We start from the raw sequence: 19839 nt of genomic DNA, 5'->3' as shown, positions 1-19839 counted from the left end.
AAAGAGGGCTTATGTCTACTTGACAGAACTAGGCCTGGAATCCACGTGTTTTGACTTCTGTTAAATATGCCGAGGGCTCTGCCAGCTCCACCATAATATTTTCTCTTTGGAAGGGAATAGTCCAGCTGATGATGGCCTGCATGTGGGTGGTGCAGTGGGAGCAGAGCAGATGGGAGAGGTGGGTGATGTTGGGAAACCCAGGCTGTGTTGGATTGTTCATTTATTAATTCAGTCAACCAACATTTCTTGAGCGTCCATTATGTGTTGGGCTCTGTGCTAGGCATTGGGACTGCGTGCATGAATAAAATGCAACCTTTGTGTATTCAGAGACTCAGAATACTGGTGTAAGGGAGAAATACCTTTAAACACAGAGTAGTCATGCTCATTGGTGAAGGAGGTAGGAGTAAGTACATACATCAGGCAAAGCCTAAGCCCGTCAGAATCATCTGGAGCGCTTGGGAAAAGCCAGAGGGCTGGACCCCACCCCTCCTGGAGCCCTGATTCAATAGGTGGAGCTCAAGAATTTGCATTTATGGAGCTAAACTCTGGGATTAGCAAGAGTTCCCCAAGGGTTCAGAGTTAGGAAAAATTCTTCCATCTTGCAGATTTGAAGGGTAGAGAGGATGCTTTCCTTGGGACTCATTTGGGTTCTTAGACACATCTAGCCACCCAGGATTCCTTGTTCTCTCAGAGAAATAATTCTGAAGGTCCACACTATCTAATGTGGAGTGTTCCTATAGATCTGTGGCTGTGCAGGGTAAAATTAGAGTCTCGAGTCTGGAAGAGACCGTCTTCCATTCATTGCTGAGATAAGTGTGGAATAAAGGACTCAAAGTGGCGTAACAGTCACTGTGAACGGCAGAGCCATGAGTCGAGGGCAGGTTCCCAGACTTCTCCGCCAGCGTTCTTTCCAAGTACATCACCACCCTTCTTGTCCCTGTGTTTCCGTGGGACCTGCTGGGAAGTTATTTCCTAAGCAAGTTTTATTACTCCTATGCCCTGCCACCAGGTCTTGCAGGAAGCCACCGAAGGGTTAACTTTATTTGGACTCGGAGCCTGAGCCAAGTACAGAGTGTCCATTGTGCACCCGCCCCCTCTGGAGGAGTCGCTGACTGCTGGAATGTGACAAGGCAAAAGGTTTTCACCTTGCGTTGGCTTCTCTCCTCTGTGAGTGCACGAGTGGGTGCGTGTGCTCAGGCTCCCATGTTGGCAGGGGTATGCCACAAGAGAACTCTCAGTTGTCTCCCAGGCTCACCAAAAAAGTGAACGGTGAATTTGGGGTGGCAGGTACGTGCTGGGAGAAGGGGAAAGGAGAACAACAGCTTTGTGTGCGGGGAAGTAAACAGACAGGTTGGGTTTCTTTGCTCTTCACTTTTGAAAGCCTCTTTAGTTTTTTAAGGTGAGGGGTGCATGTGGACATGGGGGGCTAGATTATAATCCTTAGCATAGACAGTGAATTTGTCAGAGGGTGCTTAGGCCGGCAAAGCTGCAGTTGGAGTAGTTGGAACCGCACAGGACTTTGAATAGCTGTCAGGGGCCTAATTCATTTTCATTCAGAAAGAACTTGAAGCCCTTCAAGTGCTCAATCCTGCACTGGGTGCTGAAGTGAATGTAAGGGTTGTACAACCACAGTCAGTCTTAGCCTGAGACTGAATTGCGATTGAGTAAGGAAAAGAAGATTTGTGTGCTCCAAACAGCAAGAAGACCATGCAAGACTACTATTTAGTGGCAAGCTACACAGCTGGGTGCAGTGTGAGTCAGGCCAGGGAGGGAGTGCTGCAGTCCAGGGTTTTTAAAATGTTGCCATGGAGAAGCGAAGGCTTGGGCATGACCTTGAACTATGGGAAGGTTGGGATCTGTGTGTTTGTTTGTTCATTCCTTCACACAACAAACACTTGGAGAGGACCAACTGTATGCCAGTCATTGCATGGGCCGGTGGAAGGGGATGTAAGAAATGATTCTATAAAAATACCAAGGTGGGAAGAATTCTGTGTTTGTAATGCCACAGTAGAGACTGGTTTGATTTGAACAGGGAATGCAAGTTGGTGACTAATGAACCCTAAGACTGGATTCTTAAAGTGAGACTGGTACAGAAAGTCTGGAAGTGATGTGTTCCTGGACATTGGGATGATTTGAAACTGCATTACTGTTTGATCTCTGTTATTTATCATGTCATACTCAGACTGCCCTGGTTCGGGTCCTCATGCAAGAAGAATTGAATTTCAGCTGAGCCTCCTTATGGTCCCCCTGCCTCTAATATCAGGTTCCATTAATTCACCCCTTACGCTACATGCCAGAATTATCTTCCTAATGCATAGCTTTGATAGTACCCCTTTCCTACTGACATCCCTTAAATGGCTTTCCATTACCTGTAAGATAAAATCCAGCTCATTAGCATAGCATTCAAGGGTGTCCTGTCATCTGGTTGTAACCTTTTATCTCCAGCTTTACCTCTCACCAGTCCCCATTTTGTGCCACATCTCCCAGTCAAGCATCAACTCTCTCTTTCTTGAGCATGACCCTCCTGCAGGCTCCTGCCCCAGGCCGCCCTGCGTGCTTCTCTATGTCTGCCATGGTTTTCCTATTCCCACTCCACCTGTTGAAGCCCCTGAAGGTCAAAGCCATATTCTGTGCCCTCCTTGAAGCCTTCCTGTATAGTTTCCCGTCTATTTCTCTGTACCTCACCGAAGTGGGAAACGTTTTCTCTTCCCTTTGTTTCTCTTCTTTACTATAGGACATATAAATATCTACTCTGTTTTAGTTATTTTCCAAATCTCTCTTCAAGAATGTCAGCTCTTTGAAGAAAGAGATTGTATTTCAGTTGTTATCTTAGGGTCTTGACTGGAAGAGCACTGATAAATACATTGTTGAATTTTCATTTTTTTGTGGACTTCTCACAACTTGAGTTTTAAGTTTTGGAATGTTGTCTTTGACGTCAATTAATTCGTGATTTATACCATTAAATATAAGGAATTCTGAAGGAAATTTTTTAAGGGGAAAGATTTTCTTAATAATATACCATTTCACACTACTATTCATTCCTCTGAATAGTAGTGTGTTCACTTCTTTTATCACAGCATAGAACCTGCAATAGACATTCAAAGGTCCAGTTAGATATAGTTTAGTTTAGGAACATTTAATGGAGAACTCACTTTTTGCCCTGACATGAGAATAACTTCAGAGTTATTGAACGTCACATTGAAGATTCCTGCCACAGGAAGCAAACCACTGAACACTACTGCCACATGAAAACATGGCTTGCAGTTTGGATGGACCTGGGGTACATGCTGAGAAAGATCTACTGGACAATTGCTGCTTGACACACAGGGACACATTCTATGGCATCCTGATGTCTCCTCACCAGCTAGTATGGTACCCGACACCAGTGAGAGGCCTCAATGAATGTTGACTTTTTAAAAATTATATAAAGTTTTAGGGAGGTAGACAGATCAGTCTAGATGACACAAATAATCTTACAAGTAAAAGAAACTTCAAGTGTCACCTGGTCTAACTGCCCTCCCCTGCCGTTAAGTGGGGACTTTGCCCCTTCTGTGGTGGCTGCTCAGTCTTCATGTGACAGATTCAGCGAAGACGCTCTTCTCTTCCAGAAATGCTGTGCGCCTTGGGTTTTCCCCTTAGAGGAAGCAGTTGTAAATGTGTCTTTCTGCAGGGCTGAGCCGTTTCCAGGAGCCAAGTATGCGCCTGGGCTTCTCTGGGGAGCAGAGAATGGCTGCCTTGCTGGCCAGTTTCCTCACACGATGTCAGCCGAAAATGTACTGGTTCCAGAGGGAGAAAAGACATGCCCGGTCTCCAGGCTTCACTTTTGGCTGTTCTGAATGTGTCTTCGCAGTTGTTGTTGGGCATTTTCTGGTGGGCACATTTGCTGGTTAATACCTTGAATTGCTGGGCTCCAAGGTGGAAGGTGTGCAGCAGTGTCTTCTGCTGGGAAACCTTAGCCTATTGAGCTATTTAAGGCTTGAGTGTGATCGCACCTACAGCCTAAGGATGGAAGAAGATAATGTCTTGAAATTTTGTGCAGCCCTGGGGCTCTCCGTTTTCTCTTGAGGATGAGCACTGCACTTCCTTTGGGGTCTTGAAGCTGGGTATAATGGGATATACAGTGAATAAGGGTGTGGAATGGTTTAGCTGATCCTATGATGGTCTGAAGAGAACCTGACTGATGTTTCTGGTTTCCTCTGGGAGGAAGGCAGAATCAAAGACCCTAGGGGCAGGGGGCGGGGAGAACCATTCCTGACACTTCCAAAAGTCTGTGAAATTCTCCCTCTCTCTTTTTCCCTTTTTTGTTGTCCTGTAGACAGAATGCCATTTTATTTAAGGACCAGAAAGGGAATTAAAGCTGTCTCAAATGGCTATTTTTATCTAAATAATTGATAATGATTAAATATCTTTTGTGTGAACAGAAACATTTTTAGCCATTGTTTTGCATTAATCACAGCATTAGAAGTGATTTTCCGCTGAACTCTTTATTTTTTCCTCTTGCAAGCCTGCATCTAAGCTTTGCATTTGTTTTAAGAAATAAAGCTAATTTTGTGTAATTGAAATAATTTACCATGGAAGATGAGAAAGAAAGAATGGTCAGGAGGTTAGCTAAATGTCCTTCCAACCAGATGATGGAGAGCGGCTCAGGGGTTGTGTGGAGCTTTGCAAACTGTTCTTCACATGTCAGAGGGAAGTGGTGCAAGAAGCCAGCCAAACGTGGTTCCCACAGACCTACCTCAACACTTTAGACTTCCCTTTCATCATGGTTGGTTTTGATGGTGACTCAGCTAGCTGTGTGGCTGCAGTATAAGAAACTTGTAGCTTTATATTGAACTGGAGGACTAGCTGCTCATATCTTTATTCTTGGGCCCATAACTAGAAAAAGTAACTATTCAGTGAAGGGCTGTGTGTGTGTGTGTGTGTGTGTGTGTGTGTTTAATATTATCCAGTATAATCCAATTTGGGGATGTGCATGTTCTGGTTTGGTTTTTTTTTTTCCCATCTTTTTTTTTTCTCTGATGCCATAGATTAGGGGGAAGGGGCTTCTAGAACTTACACTGAGTTACTTTTGAGGTCATTTTCCTTCCTGCCATGACTAATTATCGCTCTGCTTCTCAGTTGCAGATCTGACCTCTTCTGAACACTTGGCCGTGTCTCCATTCCCGGGACTCTGAACCCAGCAGCTGGACCACTTTGTCCTTGGGATTTGGGGTGTCCTTGCTTCTCACCTTTCCCTTTCTCCCTCTTCCCTCCCACCTCCTGAGAACTCCTGAAGACTGTAGGATTGTCATGGAGTCCAGGGAAATCTTAAGCAGCTCCCGGCAAAGGGGGGATGAGTCGGAATTCCTTCCTGTCTCCTCGGCCAAGCCCCCGACTGCTCCCGGCTGTGCAGGAGAATCTTTGCTCTCCACTCCAGGACCTGGGAAGGGGATCCCAGTGGGCGGAGAACGCATGGAGCCAGAGGAGGAGGATGAACTGGGCTCAGGGCAGGATGTGGATTCCAACTCAAATGCAGACAGTGAGAAATGGGTTGCAGGAGATGGCCTGGAAGAACAGGAATTTTCTATCAAGGAGGCGAACTTTACAGAGGGGAGTCTGAAGCTGAAGATTCAGACCACCAAGCGGGCTAAGAAACCCCCAAAGAATCTGGAGAACTATATATGCCCACCTGAGATCAAGATCACCATTAAGCAGTCTGGCGACCAGAAGGTGTCCCGTGCTGGGAAAAATAGCAAAGCCACGAAGGAGGAGGAAAGAAGCCACTCCAAAAAGAAGGTAGGGAACCCTGTTTTGTAGGGGTTTTTTTGTTAGTTCATTTTTGCCATCTCCCCCCACCTCAACTCTTAAAGGTCTGTTTGATTATTACTTATTTATTTCGGAATTATCAGTCTCTTTGATGGAATAACTTAACACCTTCCCGAAGAAATGCCTCTGATATCTTGGTATAGTGTCTAATTTATTATTGTATCTTCTACCTACATGAAAATCAATAGCTACTAGAATTATAATTCTGGAACATTTCTGTGTATTATGTAGCAGCCACTTGGGTGGGTCAGACCTGACTAAGCTGTGACAAAATAAGAGTGGGATTTGGAGAATTTTGGTCAATCAGAAGAGTCAAGAATGTTTATAACTTTCTTTTGGTTTCAATTAGTTAAGTCTTTCTAAAGTAGGCAAGTCATTCACTGGACTAAAGAAACCATCTTCATAGTAATTTAGGCCATTAGAAGCAAGAGATCATTGTTTTGAAAGCCAGTGGTGAGCCCTGGAGCTCAAACTGGAGAAAGAGGAAGGTATGGATGACTGACCTGAATCTTTGTCTAACACATCACAGAGTTTTTAAAATTGGGTATTGACTGAACTTGGTTGGTTGTCATTTTCCTCCTTAAGGTCTAACAGGTAGAAAACAGCTCTCTAGGTGTTTGGAGGTATTAGTTGATTGGGAATGAATGGGTCCAGGTTTCATTGTAATTATATCACAGGGGGTTACAGTGACTTCCCTTCTTGGGAGGAGTATGGCACTCAGCTGTGATAGCAGAGGACTGCCCTAGTCTTGAAAGTGTTTGTCTCTAAAACTCTCTGTGGCTTGTAAATGCCTCTGAAAGGAGCCCTCTTGCTGACAGAGGTTTTGGGTTCTGGGTGGTAGGAGTTCATCAGAGTCTTTGTAACTTTCCCCCACATCTTATTTACTTGGGCTCTAGACATGATGCATTAGCTAAAAATAGCACAAATAAATGACTCTCCATGATGGCTCAGAGATAATCTGTAGTATTTCTGTTACTAGTGGTTTTTGAGCTTCTCAGTAGTCATTTTCAGTAGAACTGCTAGGAATCATGTTGTTTCTTTGGTGTAGGGCCTGTGTCCTCCCTCACACTAAGTGTTTGGGCTGATATGTTGAATTTAAAATCCAAAGACCTGGATGAGGGAAGATTTTCTGGGGTGATCAGGGCTTTCTGGTTTGCTCAGGCTATCCCAGTATTTTTTATTTATTAAAAACATTTTTAATGTTTTTTATTTATTTCTGAGAGAGAGGGAGACACTGTGAGCAGGGGAGGGTCAGAGAGAGAGGGAGATACAGAATTCGAAGCAGACTCCAGGCTCTGAGCTAGCTGTCAGTATGGAGCCTGACACAGGGCTCGAATCCATGAACTGTGAGATCATGACCTGAGCCGAAGTAGACGCTTAACCCACTGAGCCACTCAGGTGCCCCTAGACTATCCCAGTTTTAAAACCAAAAGTCTTGTGGCCACATACCCCTTCAGTTGTGGACAAGCCAGAACAGTTGGTCATCTTATTTTAACATTTGGAATACAAAATAATATTTAGAAGTTGGCTTGTTTTCACAGAGCACAGAGGTCGTGCTTTCCCTCCCCTGTCCCCATTATAAGTTGCAGTGATTTTTAGGGTCTCTGTCATAAAACCAAAGATTACCTACGTGCTTTTAGAAATGTTTGAAATTCTTGCCAGAAAAGGGAACAGCTCAAATTAGGATCCACTTAGAAAGTAACACTTTGCATTGAAGTTGGGTCTCTTCAGCTTTGAAAATGAGTATCTTTGTCTGTGGCCATGGAGATGGCCAGTTCTTTGTGCATTGTTGGATTTTTGTGTGGGTGGGCAGTCTTGAAAATTGTGGTAACTGTTTTCCCTACATCCCCATCACTGCCAGGATTTAAGCAACAGCCCACAGTTTGGGGTGTGCAAACCCAAGTTCATTACCCTAGAAAGAGCCACGTTGTCCCGATCAGTTATGACTTTCCATAAAGCCACAACGGTGTTCCCAAAGATAGCCCTCTGTCTCTTGGAATGCCCCAGAATAAAACTGTGGACTTTGTGACATGGGGATGATTTAGAAGCTACAGTGTGCAGTAGACTTCCATTCTCATATCTGAAATTCTCAGGCTGGTCATCCTCGACCAAAAAGCTGGATGTCCTTTTTGTGCTTTATCAGAAAGAGAGGTGAAATCGCTTCTCCCAATGTGTGACATCCCAAGTAAGTGTTTCTAAGTCTCAGAAATTGGAAAGGAGGGAAAGGGAGAGGAAGTACTAAAATTCAGCTCACAGTGTTGCATTATGCTAACACTGTAATGGGAGGATCTACAAAAATTTTAAATTGTTAGGAGCTTGCTTCATACTCTTCTTCTCCATCCATCCTACTTTATTTATGCCTGGAGTGGTTACTTTCTAGAAATGAATGAATAAAGTTATCAGTTCTTAGTCTTAATCACTTGATAGATGATGGAAACATTCTCTGATCTCTATTGGATGAGAATATTAACTCTGTAACTCTCCAGAATTTCTGTTGTTTTGAAAAGAGGGAGTTAGTAAAAGCTGAAGTTGAGGTGGAGAGGTAGAAACCTTGCTTGCTGTTTCAGGACCATGAACTTGCAGAATTTACTTATTTGTAGGAATGTGAAACATGCGATCAGTAACTTGGGATGGGGGAAAGGATGAGGATGGCATACGGTAAGCAACAGATCAATGTCTGACTCTATAATCCAGTCTTCTGGGTCTTTTTTTAAAAAGCAAACTCTGCCCCCTGTGTGGGGCTCAAACTTATCACTCTGAAACCAAGAGTCACATGCTCCACTTGACTGACCAGCCAGGTGCCCTGCCCCCACTTTTTTTTTTTTTTTTTAATGAGGCAAGCCACTCATTGGAGAAGTGTGCATGCAGTGGCCCCTGGGACTCAGGTCCTAGACTGGGAGTTAGGAGGGAGGCTCTGTTGAGCTGATCCTTGAGTTGGTAGAGATTCAGGTGACTTGGGGGTCACCTGAATATATATGCTAGCTTAGAGCAGGGGTTGGTAAACTGTAGTGTGTGGGGCCAAATCTCGTTCCTTTCCTGTTTTTATACAGTCCACAAGCAAAGAATGGTTGGAAAAAAATCAAACAAAGAATAATATTTTGTAACATGTGAAAATTATATGAAATTCAAATTTCAGTGTCCATAAATACAGTTTTATTGGAACAGAGCCACATCCATTTGTTTACATTTTGTCTATGACTGCTTTTGCATGAAGACGGCAGAGTGGAGTGGTTGTGACAGAGACTGTATGTCCCACAAAGCTTAAACTATGTACTATCTGGCCCTTTCCAAAAGGGAAAAACATTATGTATATATACATATATGTGTGTGTGTGTGTGTGTGTGTGTGTGTGTAATTTATTTATTGCCAAGCCTTGTTTTAGGGATAAGGACATACAGTTCCAGGATAACAAGGATTTTGCTTTCTTTTGTTATTAAGGATTGAGCCTTCAAACTTGGAGGCTGGGGGAAATTGGGTGTTACATCATTATGTACTTTTTTTTCCCTCTTTTTTTGCAGACGAATTAATTTTGTTCAAGTCATTGTTTGACAGCCTTAGGCAACGGCAACTTATATTGGCTCCCAAATGATTTTCTTTTTCATTGATATTTGTAAAAAGAACACTCTTTAGGATAATGATAGCATTCCTTACATATCAGAGCTAAGATTTTGCTAGGCTAACTGTATTTCAGCATGTTCTACTACTTTGGGGTGAAGATGTTTATGTGTGACATCCTCAAGGGCTTTATTCCAAGATTCAACCCTCCAAACTGGAGAGGCATTATAAATATTGAGGTAACATGGCCTTCAAAGTGGTGGGATGGTAGGAGGGACCCATGAAGATACTCTCTCACTGGCTCAAGGATGCATGGACTCTTTCTAACCAAGGGATAGGTCACCCCTCTTCCATATGAAATTAGGATGGCAATGAAATGTCATATGGCAGTGGGTTTCTGACGAATGAATTTATGTGAGGTGTAAGAGTAGCATTTGGTAAGAAGTAGAGGCTGAGAAGAGAATTCTGAACATATTTCAGGGCCTCAGAACTGCCCTGTGGATGGACTTGCTTTGCAGATTATCTCAATAAAGACAACTTACTCTTTACCATGGTCTGGCACTGTTGCATATTAGACTTACTCAGCAAGTGATGAAATAACATAAACTTCATGTAGTTCCCTTCTAGGTCACTCAGTCAAAATGAAGAACATAAGATGGAGTTTCTAGAAGCAAATTCCAGTACAGCACATGAGCATAGAATGTTCCAACGGTGACAAGTCTTTGAGAGGCTCACAGCTGGGCAGAGCTTAGCATCTCTCCTCTTTCCTGAGGACTTTTCATGAGAATCAGGAACTCCTATCCAGGTTCAACAGGATGAGAAGGATAGGGGACTTTTACCCAAGCTCTGTTCAGTGACCCAGGCTGGGAGATATGGGGTGGCAATCTGCACCAACTGGCTTGGTGGCTATGGATCTGGAGTATAACCTTGCTGAAGCCCTAGTTTCTTTATCTGCCAAATAGAGATGATAATTTCCACATGATATAACTCAATGGAAGATTTTAGGAAAAATGGGTAATTTACAGAGCACACATCATGATAAACAGTTTGGATTTGTGGCAGGCCCTGTGCTAGCTGTTTTACATGTATTTACCTTCACTATTAGTCCTTTTAACAGTCGTGCCAGGCAGATATTACTTATTCATAGATGAGGAAATTGAGGCTCATTTGCTTCAGAAAAGCACTAACAGAAATGGTCAGGGCTGGTCTTTGAAGCCAGTTCTTCTATACTCCAAAGCTAATGCTGTATTCCAGTTCTGAAGTGGTCATACTCTGAAAGACTTGCTGGAAGGTAAAGATTCTAAGCACTGGAACATTTCCTCTATACCTTCCAACATCAGTTAGAGTGACAAGATCATAATCTGTTATATTGCCCTTAATTCTAAGTGTTCTGGATTGTTTGAGGGAAAATCAAAGCCTCATGAGTTAAAGTCTTATTCTTTCCTTTGTTGTGCTCATGAATTTTTATTTGCCTTTGATTAAAATACAACTTCTATTTTATTTCTCTGGATTTAGAGTTCCCTTTTCCCAGCTTCATCAAGAGAATGTGTTTCCTCCAATAGCAAGGACTTCAACCTCACATTCATCACGTGCCTGCCATGGTCCTGGAACCATGCTCAGGGTTTGTTCTTGACAATCCCACTTACACCATCTTTATGTGTCTATGGAAAGCCTCTACTATTCTGCTCTGAACACTCCTGACCCTCGCTTAGGAAGTTCAGTGGGTCATGCATTCATTTACTCATTCTTTAAATAGTGCCTTCTTCGTGCCAAACACTCAAAAGTATGGATGTAGATGGGAAGTGAGGTTAGCATCGCATTGCAGGGAATGGTGAATGTCAAATAAATAAATAAATGGGTTTACATTTAATTCTGTAAGTAATGGGAATGCTCAGTGGGCTTTAAACTGGAAAAAGGGAAGGTTTAGGGGCCCAGGGAATATAATGAAAGTGATGTAGGGCAGAGAAACTTAAAAGGAGAGCCTTTAGGTAATACAGCTGTCAAAGATGAGGTCTGTACTAGGGTTCTCCATTTTTCCATAGGGTGTTAAGGTGCACATTTCTCTCTTGACTCTCTGTGGTTGTGGCAGTTTGGTATATCAGATAGTTGGGAGGGGGTGTTGGGCAGAGGAAAAAGGTAACTCAGAATGCCTGATATCTGACTGCTGTGCTCATCTCCTCCACTCTGGTGGTGGCCCTGGGCATCCAGCAGAGAGCCTTCCACTTCGTTGTGGCTAGGGTGTCCTTCCTTTGCCATCATTTTGCCCAGAGGCCTCTCCGGTCACTCCTAAATGCACCACTTAACTGTGGGTTTGCCCTGTCTTCTGAAGGTGAGAATGTGGTGTTTTCAACTCCTGAGGGTATGAACTTCTTCCCTCTATAACACCCTCAACCTGATAGGAGAGCAGCTCTTGCCAGCTCTTCTTTGCAAGAGGCTGAATTTCCCCTTTTATTTAATTTTATGTTTTCTTGCTATAGACTTTTTTTTAAAAAGCAGCACATTCCTATTTATTCATCAGTGTGCCTGAAAATTCTGTTTCCTGGTAGGTTTCTTTCTCCCTTGTTATTTTGTAGCTAAAGCTGTATGAAGGGTGGTAAATGACCTTCTCCACAAAGTATTTGTCTTCATGGAGCAACAAGTAACACTTGACATCTGGAGCTGAAGGTGTAAGGGACAGAACATTGGACTTGGGGACGGGAGCCCTGGGCACTAGCTCTGTCTCTGTCACTAATAATTTCAGCAAGATTGCTTTACCTTCCTGGATCGCAGTTTCTGCATGTTAAAAACAAAACAAAACAAAAAGCAAAAAAAGATGAACTAAAAACAGCTTCTGATACCCGCAGCCTTATGTCTGTTCTAAAAACTGGAAACTTTAAGAGCCATTCTGCTAGATGGGGCAAGTCTTTCTTTAACAAAACTAATTACTATAAACAAAAATTTTGACCTCTCTTTGGACCCACTGTTCCATCATCAGATTATTTCCTTTCTGCCCCAGTGTCAAAAGGCCCACAATTGTAGGAGCAAGCGTCAGAGTTGAATTTAAAAGTGGTGAGATTTATCAAACTCGTGTTTTTCTTCTGTATTTTGGATTCTCTAGGGGTTTAACATACCATGCTGGCTCTTTTCCTCTTGGTTTTGCTATTCCCTTGGTAGTCAGTTTAACTTTGGACTTCTCCAAGGAACATTTTTGGTGAACTCCATACTATTGAAGATACCCTGGCAGAGTAATGAAGCAGAGAATCTGTATTCTGTTCTGACGGAGAGCCCTTCATTCCCTGAAGTGAGGAATAAGAAACCTGTTAGCAAGAGTCCATGCCCTGGGAGTGGATTGGAAGTCAGATCCCCTGTATTCTGGGCTGGGTTCTCATTGTCTTTACAGGAAGAGAACTGGGGTTCTGTTATCACCTCAGGCACGTTACTTAACCTCCTGAGACTGTGTCCTGATTGTGTGAAAATCAGGGATAATAGCAGCACCTCCTTGTTAGTGTCTTGAGGGGATAGAAGGCCTGTGGACACTTAGCACAGCCCCTTGCTCAGTGTGCATTACTCTGATTACTGTGCTAGCATCCAGCGTATTTGGGCCACCCACAGGACCATCCTCCATGCAGGTACAGCTGACTCACAGTGACTCGCAGTGGTGATGGGCTCCTGGGGGGTGTGGGTTGTCTCAGAAGCCTTGGTTTCTCTAGGCTGATTCTGCTTTCGTATTGCTACAGGCTGTGTTGAATTGTGTTAGTGGCTGGCAGTGCCACTGTCTCATTTCTGATGCCTGCACACGCATCAACTAGTATCACTGGTGGGATTCTTTCTTTCTTTCTTTCTTTCTTTCTTTCTTTCTTTCTTTCTTTCTTTCTTTCTTTCTTTCTTTCTTTCTTTCGGTGGTGGTGAGGATTGCTGTGGGGATTTATTTAGAGATGGTTCAAAGGTCTTTTATCTCTGTGGTCATTTATCTACCAAACCAGAATTGCTGCTGAGCTCAAAGCTTGACTCAAAATGAAAGTGTTAAAGCAGTGTCATAAGAACGACCAATTGGGGTTCAGTGGGTGCTGCCTTCTCTCCTGGTCACGCTGTCAGTGTTTGCAGAATCTCCCTCCTCTCCATCATTGCAATTTCACATCCTCAAAAAGTTCTCTCAGAGCTGCGTTTCCGGTTGATCTTCCACGGCATGGCCTTTTTAAAAAATTTTTAATAAAAGGTGAGAGAAACAATCCCTTTGGCTCTGCTCTACCCGCTCCTTTGATTCTTCTGATTCCTGCAACTTTAAGTTCAAACGTCCTGCCTTCAAAGCACTGCCATGCAGGATGTCCCAGGACATTCCAGGATGACCCCCGCCTGCCTTGCTTGTGTGTGAGACTCGAGTGGCTTTGGTCAGGAAGTCATTGGGCCTGGTGAGGGCATAGGCCAAGAGCAAAGGGATGTAGCAGTGCGGTTCTCAGACTCTGGGTCCCAGGCCTTGGTTCAGTCTCCTGACTACATTATGTATAGAAAACAGCACGAGCCAATGAAGTGTTGTGGGCTGGGGTGTTGCTTATTGATAATAAGCTAAAAATTCAATGTTATAATTTGCACATGGCCTAACTGCTTTGAGGAAGGGGTTTCAACTTTGATGGTCTTCAGGATGACCTGATTTAGAAGGTGGCCATGGAGGCTCTGGGAACCACCCCATCCTCCCGAAAGAAGAACTAGTGGCCAGAGGAATAGGTTGCCGAGTGGCAGTGGGGAGGGCAAAAATTTGGTGGAGCCAGGTCCCCGGGAGGCATACAGACAGACACAGCATGCAAATAGTCACGTGGTCTCCTAGTTGCACCCAGCATGTGCAGGAGTCTGAATTATATGTCCTGGCTGGTAAAGCAGTGAGCTCTGTGCAGGCTGAGGCTACTGTCTGAGCATACATGTCAGAACATGGCAATCAGAGCTCTGCATTGTGGGCAGGTTTGGACTACAGAACTTCGAGGAGTCCTTCTAGCTTTCCATGGTATTCCAGGGGATCTTGTCCTGTGAAGGAGAGGGGCCTCCTTGTATACCTTGAGTATGCATTTCTCTCTGAAGTCCCAGGGTTTTTTTTGTTTTGTTTTTTTGTTTTTTTTTCTTTCCTTCCTGCCTACCCCTCCCTCCCCGAGCCAACTTCCCTCACCTCCCCACCAGCCTGTGACCTCATCAGGGGAAACAATGGAGGCCTTTATTTACTCTGAGAAGTCCAGGCAGTTCCCATCTTGCTACCTGGCCTGTGAGACCATTTGATAATCATCATTAGTATCAAATGCAGGTTACTTTAGTGTATTTTCTAGACCTTGTTTATTGTGTTTTTCCCCAGACCTTCTTCTTTGCCTCTCACGAGTTTCTAGCCAGCTTCACAGTGGGGGATCAGAAGTAGGGAAGGAGGAGGAAATTCTTGAAGGGAGACAAACCGACAGCAGTCAGACAGACTGACCTCAAGGTGTGCAGCCATGCCTTGCCAATAAGAAGTATTCATTTGCAAATATGAATGTGCCCAAGAGTATGGGCAGCTTTTTATGCTGGGCCAGTTGGTTCATTGGCTTAGTGTTGTGAATGAGAACACAACTCAGGAATTGCAGAGTTTTTCCCAACAGACCCCCAGAGAACCACCCTAAGGGAGTTGTTTCTTTTCTTTTTTTTTTTTTACAAATAGTTTATTGTCAAATTAGTTTCCACATAACACCCAGTGCTCATCCCCACAAGTGCCCTCCTCCATGCCCATCCCCCCTCCCCCCCACATCCATCAGTCCTCAGTTTTTGTCAGCATTCAAGAGTCTCTCATGGTTTGCCTCTCTAAGGGAGTTGTTTCTTATGGCTTCTTATAGTAGTACAGCTAAAGGGAATCTATTTTTAACATATAATAGGAATTTCTATGTTTCCATCCCTATCTTTTTTAGGGAGCAAGGAGGTGAAAACCAATGTATTTGGGTGTGTGGCTCTTCCTTGTACCATTAGGCCCCTAACGTCCCTGTCTTCCCACTGGATTGCTGACATTGAATGGGTGGCAGGTTAACATGATGCTGACGTTTGGATGCTGGTGGGTCATGGAAGAAATAAAGATTGGGAGATCCAGAAAGGGTCTGAGACTAGGGGTTAAATCCATTGAGGACATAGGCAGGAATTTGGCACCAGCTCAGGGAACAGGGGAAGGCCGACCACAGCAGTTATAGGTCAGAAGAAAAGAAGAGGTCCACAGTTGGGTCACACTTCCAAGTCGTGGAATTGACTGAAAGTTTGAATATTTCCTTTAGCACCGCTACTGAACAAACAAAAGATACTTTCCAAAATCCCTCATGGACAATTATCTGTTATTTGGCAGCTGCTCAGTGGCCCTTGGGGAAGAGGCTTGGTACCTCTTGAGGCAGCCCTGGGTATAGGAGAACTCTTGTTTTATGTTGCACTAAAGTCATTCGTTTAAAACTCAAATATTTCCAGTTCCTGAAACTGTTCTTTGGAGTCCGTGGTTTCCTGGTTCCAAACTACCTTGGTTCCTATGCTATGGATGCTGGTTTGTCATTGTTTCTCCTAAAAGGCAAAGATAAGGAGGTGGGTACTCACAAAACAGAGTACAGGACCCAGGACTGGAAGGTGGTCTGGCCTTACACAACACCAGGGGATTGTGACCTCCTCTGCTCTAAGCACACTACTTCTACTAACAGGACCCTGGGCTGTCTCAGCCTTTTGGCAGCCTCAGATTGTTGGTGTACATTGAATTCAAGGTCAAGGAAACTCTCCAATTTAATTTTGCCTTATGCTACTCTTGCTGGTCTAAATGATCACATCCTACGTTCAGTGGGATTTTTTGGACCAAAATTCAGGTGTTTGCATTATCCTTATTCTCATCTCTTCGTGCAGAGTTCTAGGCAGATATGTGAATCACTGTTAGACAGTCTTGTCTGGGTCTGCGGACTACACAGAAGGCATAGAAGTAAGGCAACTTTGAAATGTAGGTGGCTATCTCACTCAGAATGCCCCTTCCATGCTTTCTTTGGTGGGATATCTCTAGATGTCTCCACCATCTGTGAACATGCTTTCTCATTTACAGAATAGCCTTCTTGTTTCTAATGGAAAGGGTTGTTAAGTGTGCTGTCAAAAGGGTATTTTCTTCTCAGTTACTGCATAAGCTCTCTGAGGACAGGTGTTATATCTTTTAATATAATATTCACTTATTTTATTTCCCCAGCCTGGATGTTAAACAAGTTCACGTTAGCTCTGTGCCAATGAAGATAATTCTATGGAAGACACTCTTTTCTACCAAATCACCTTCTCCCTAGTTAGCCCTGTGTATTTTGCATTGGTTCCTTAGAAACATCTTGAATCATGGGGCACCTGGGTGGCTCAATCGGTTAAATGTCCGGCTTTGGCTCAGGTCATGATCTTACAGTTTGTGGGTTTGAACCCTGCATCGGGCTCTGTGCTGACAGCCAGCTTAGAGCTTGGAGCCTGTTTCAGATTCTGTGTCTCCCTCTCTCTCTGACCCTCCCCTGCTCACACTGTCTCTCTCTCTCTCAGAAATAATTTTTTTAAAAAATTAAAAAAAAGAAACACTTTAAATCTTTCATCATGCTGCCTATTTTTGTGCACTCATCCAGATACACCACAGCAGAGCTGAGATGTCTAAATTCTACGTGAATCTACAGAATTGTATGTAAGTGCTGTGTGGGGTATAGAAAGATAGTTATTAGAAAGAATCAATCTCAGGGCATTTAGGGGAAAAGCCCAGGACAGTACGTATAACCAACTGTTAAAATACATGTTCCAGATAGTGCAGAGTATGAAAAATTGGTAGCAACCATCACACCTGCCCAGCACCCTTACAAAGTGTTCACTTCCGCTCAACTGTTGCTTCTTTCCAGTTTGTTCCTTAGAATAGTTCAGTGTAGTAGCTTTTGTTCTTTCCTGTTTTAGAGACTGAGGAAGGGGCTTGGAAAGCCTTTAAATGGCTTGCCTTGAAGTTACAGGTAATTATGGGGTGGGGGTGAGGGAACCCTCACACTCTCCTCCGGCCCTCAGGTCTCATGGTTTCCAGCAGCAGGAAGCGATCATTGAAAGATGCACTGTGGCGGGTCCTGCTGAGACAGCCTCCAGGAGAGAATCACTGAGTCTTGTGCCATCCCCCTGCTTGCTCCTGCTGCACAGCCGTGGACTGGCTGTGGGTGAACCTGGGCATTGTGGCATCTTCCCAGAGACTGACAGCCGCTTTATCCACTGCCCACAGTCGTCTCCCCACTGAAAGACACTCATCAGGGCACCCCAGCAGTGAGTTGGTGGTAGACAGTGATGGCTGGCAACACAGCACAGGACTATGGGATAATAGGCTCACTGTGACGTAATCTAGAAGCTATTTACAATGTTCTCTAAAGTGTCCTGGTTCAGGCCAAAAGTGTGGGATTCACAAAGAGCCCCTCCCAAACAGGACACCGGGAGCACCGTCTGGTCTGAGAAACACAAGGGGGGTGGCTACCCTACACCAGGGATTCTGGGTCCGAACCCCTGTTCCGCCTTTAGTGAATGAATCCTTGTTTCCTCATATTTAAAAAGGGATTAATACTGTCTCTTCCTTTCGCATCACTTTGAAGATAATCTGAACAAATGGTTCTGAAATGTTAAAAGTGCAGTGGAAATATGAGGTGCTCTTCTGTGCAACTGCCCTGTAGTCAATTTCTAACAAACTATAGTCTCTAATTAAACTTTTTCCATGGCTTCCTCCAATATCCCCTCAGCGCCTGGCGTCTTTCTTCCCCTGCTTTGAATAAAGGCCCCAGACGTGGCTGTGATGAACAGCAGCTGCGGGTTGGAAGCGGTCAGCAGCCTCGTCCAGATACCCGCCACATGGTGTAATTGCCCTTTGTGAAATTCCGGGGTGAGAGGTCAGCCCTCTTTGCCCATCTTTGTCACTTCTCAGTCATCTGTATCCTGGTGGCAGTTGTGTAATCCCAGTATCCTTCCCCTCCCCGCTCCCCCCCTCCCCTTCTCCTGGAGCCCAGGAAAAAACCATCTGCTGAGTTGGCTTTCAGAAGATTTTTTTTTTAAATACCAATTTCCCTTTGTTCCGAGGCAACCTCCAATCAGAGCTGGGGTCTGCTGGGTTTGGCGAAAGGCTGGTATTGTGTTTCGTGCTCCCGGAGGAAAGGTTGTCCACTTGCTTTTCTTTTTGATTCGATTCCCTGCCATTCTGCAGCAGAATCAGGGGTTGCAGCTGCCGCTGTCAGCTGTAAATAGGGAACCCCCTTGTTTAAGAACCTACACGTTAATCCTTTGGCAGGGGGAGGGAAAAAAAACAATAACAAAACAGAGAAAAAACATTAAAACCAACGCTAACAAAAGTCTTTCTTCCTGTTTCTGTCTCATCCCCTAAGTCACACAAGATCCTACTAGTTGCTTAACCTCAGAAGAACTTGCTGAGGTTTTCTTAAAGAGTCTTTGGTGTCTAGCCTCTTATGTTTTCTGATTTCTTGCTGGAGAATATGAACTGCCCATTAGAGGCCTAGGAGACCCATCTTTTATGGAAAACCTGAATCACAGAGAAAAGCTGTGCAGGCTGCTTTCCTGGTCATAACGACGTCTACTGTTTTGGTGCTTTGAGTAGCCGGGAACTTTGCCAAGTGTTTGACACATATTGTTTACTAAATCCTCCCCACAATCACAATGGAGATGTTATTACCCCCATTTTCCAGATGTATAAGATGAGGCTCAGAGACCCCCAGTTACTTGCCTCAGGTCTCAGAGTCAGGAAGCTGTTGATCCCAGAGTGCCCACCCTCTGAGCTCCAAGGCAGCAGACCCATGGCTGCTCACACAGTGCTCAGGCAGACTGAACTTAGTGTGGATGTCACAGAGGTCCTCACCTTCAGAGCCTGCCTTTTAGAACCCCTGCAGGTGAGGTGCTTTCTCAAAGCTTCCATTTCTCTGTCTGTAAAACTGGAACCACAATAGCTAGATGCCAGAGAACCCAGAGAGAGTTGGGCAAGTCTTGTGAAAGCTTTGTAAGCGCTTCGGTCTCTGAAGCTAGAGCTTGCTTTTATCCTCTTTTTCTATCACATTCCACAAAATGGGTAAAACTCCTCCCGCAGATTTAGGAGATGCTCTGGCCCATCCTCTCGAATTATCCTGCAGCTTTGGGCACTGCCCTCCCTGTACACGCTCCCATCATTGGTCAAGGGTCTTTGCTAGATGTTGGCCCTTTACAAACAAAAGGGTGTTGTGCTCCTTTATGGTGATAAGAAGAGGGGTCAGCAAGTGAGCACATGATGAATTCCATAAATTGGTGAAAATTCATAAAGCAGCATTGAAACATGCCATCTCCTTCCTCTTCTCACTATTGGGCCAGGACTATGACCTAGAGCATGGGGTGGCGGGTGGGGGCCCTCCAGCTTCCCCTAGCATGGAATATAAAATAAATGAGAGAGGGGGGTTAGTTTTTTCTCTTTTGCTTTCTTCTGATGATATAGAATTTTCCTAGAAACTTAAAATATGTGCATGT

At 44.2% G+C, this 19839-nt stretch overlaps 1 protein-coding gene across 1 annotated transcript in view; it reads left to right on the top strand.

Annotated features, from left to right (window-relative positions):
* Positions 1-18198, top strand: part of LOC120229689 (SET-binding protein-like) — a 33463-nt gene extending 15265 nt beyond the window's left edge. The window contains exons 2-5 of the mRNA XM_039228835.1: positions 5119-5775; positions 16950-17001; positions 17497-17686; positions 18081-18198. Coding sequence (XP_039084766.1) covers positions 5290-5775; positions 16950-17001; positions 17497-17686; positions 18081-18198 — 846 coding nt within the window. The 5' untranslated portion in view covers positions 5119-5289. The remainder of the gene's footprint in view (positions 1-5118; positions 5776-16949; positions 17002-17496; positions 17687-18080) is intronic.
* Positions 18199-19839: the final 1641 nt, after the last annotated feature.

The sequence above is a fragment of the Hyaena hyaena genome, unplaced genomic scaffold, assembly GCF_003009895.1.
Source record: "Hyaena hyaena isolate Hyena2069 unplaced genomic scaffold, ASM300989v1 scaffold_33, whole genome shotgun sequence".
Taxonomy (NCBI): Eukaryota; Metazoa; Chordata; class Mammalia; order Carnivora; family Hyaenidae; genus Hyaena; species Hyaena hyaena.
This window is presented reverse-complemented; position numbering and strand designations above follow the sequence as displayed.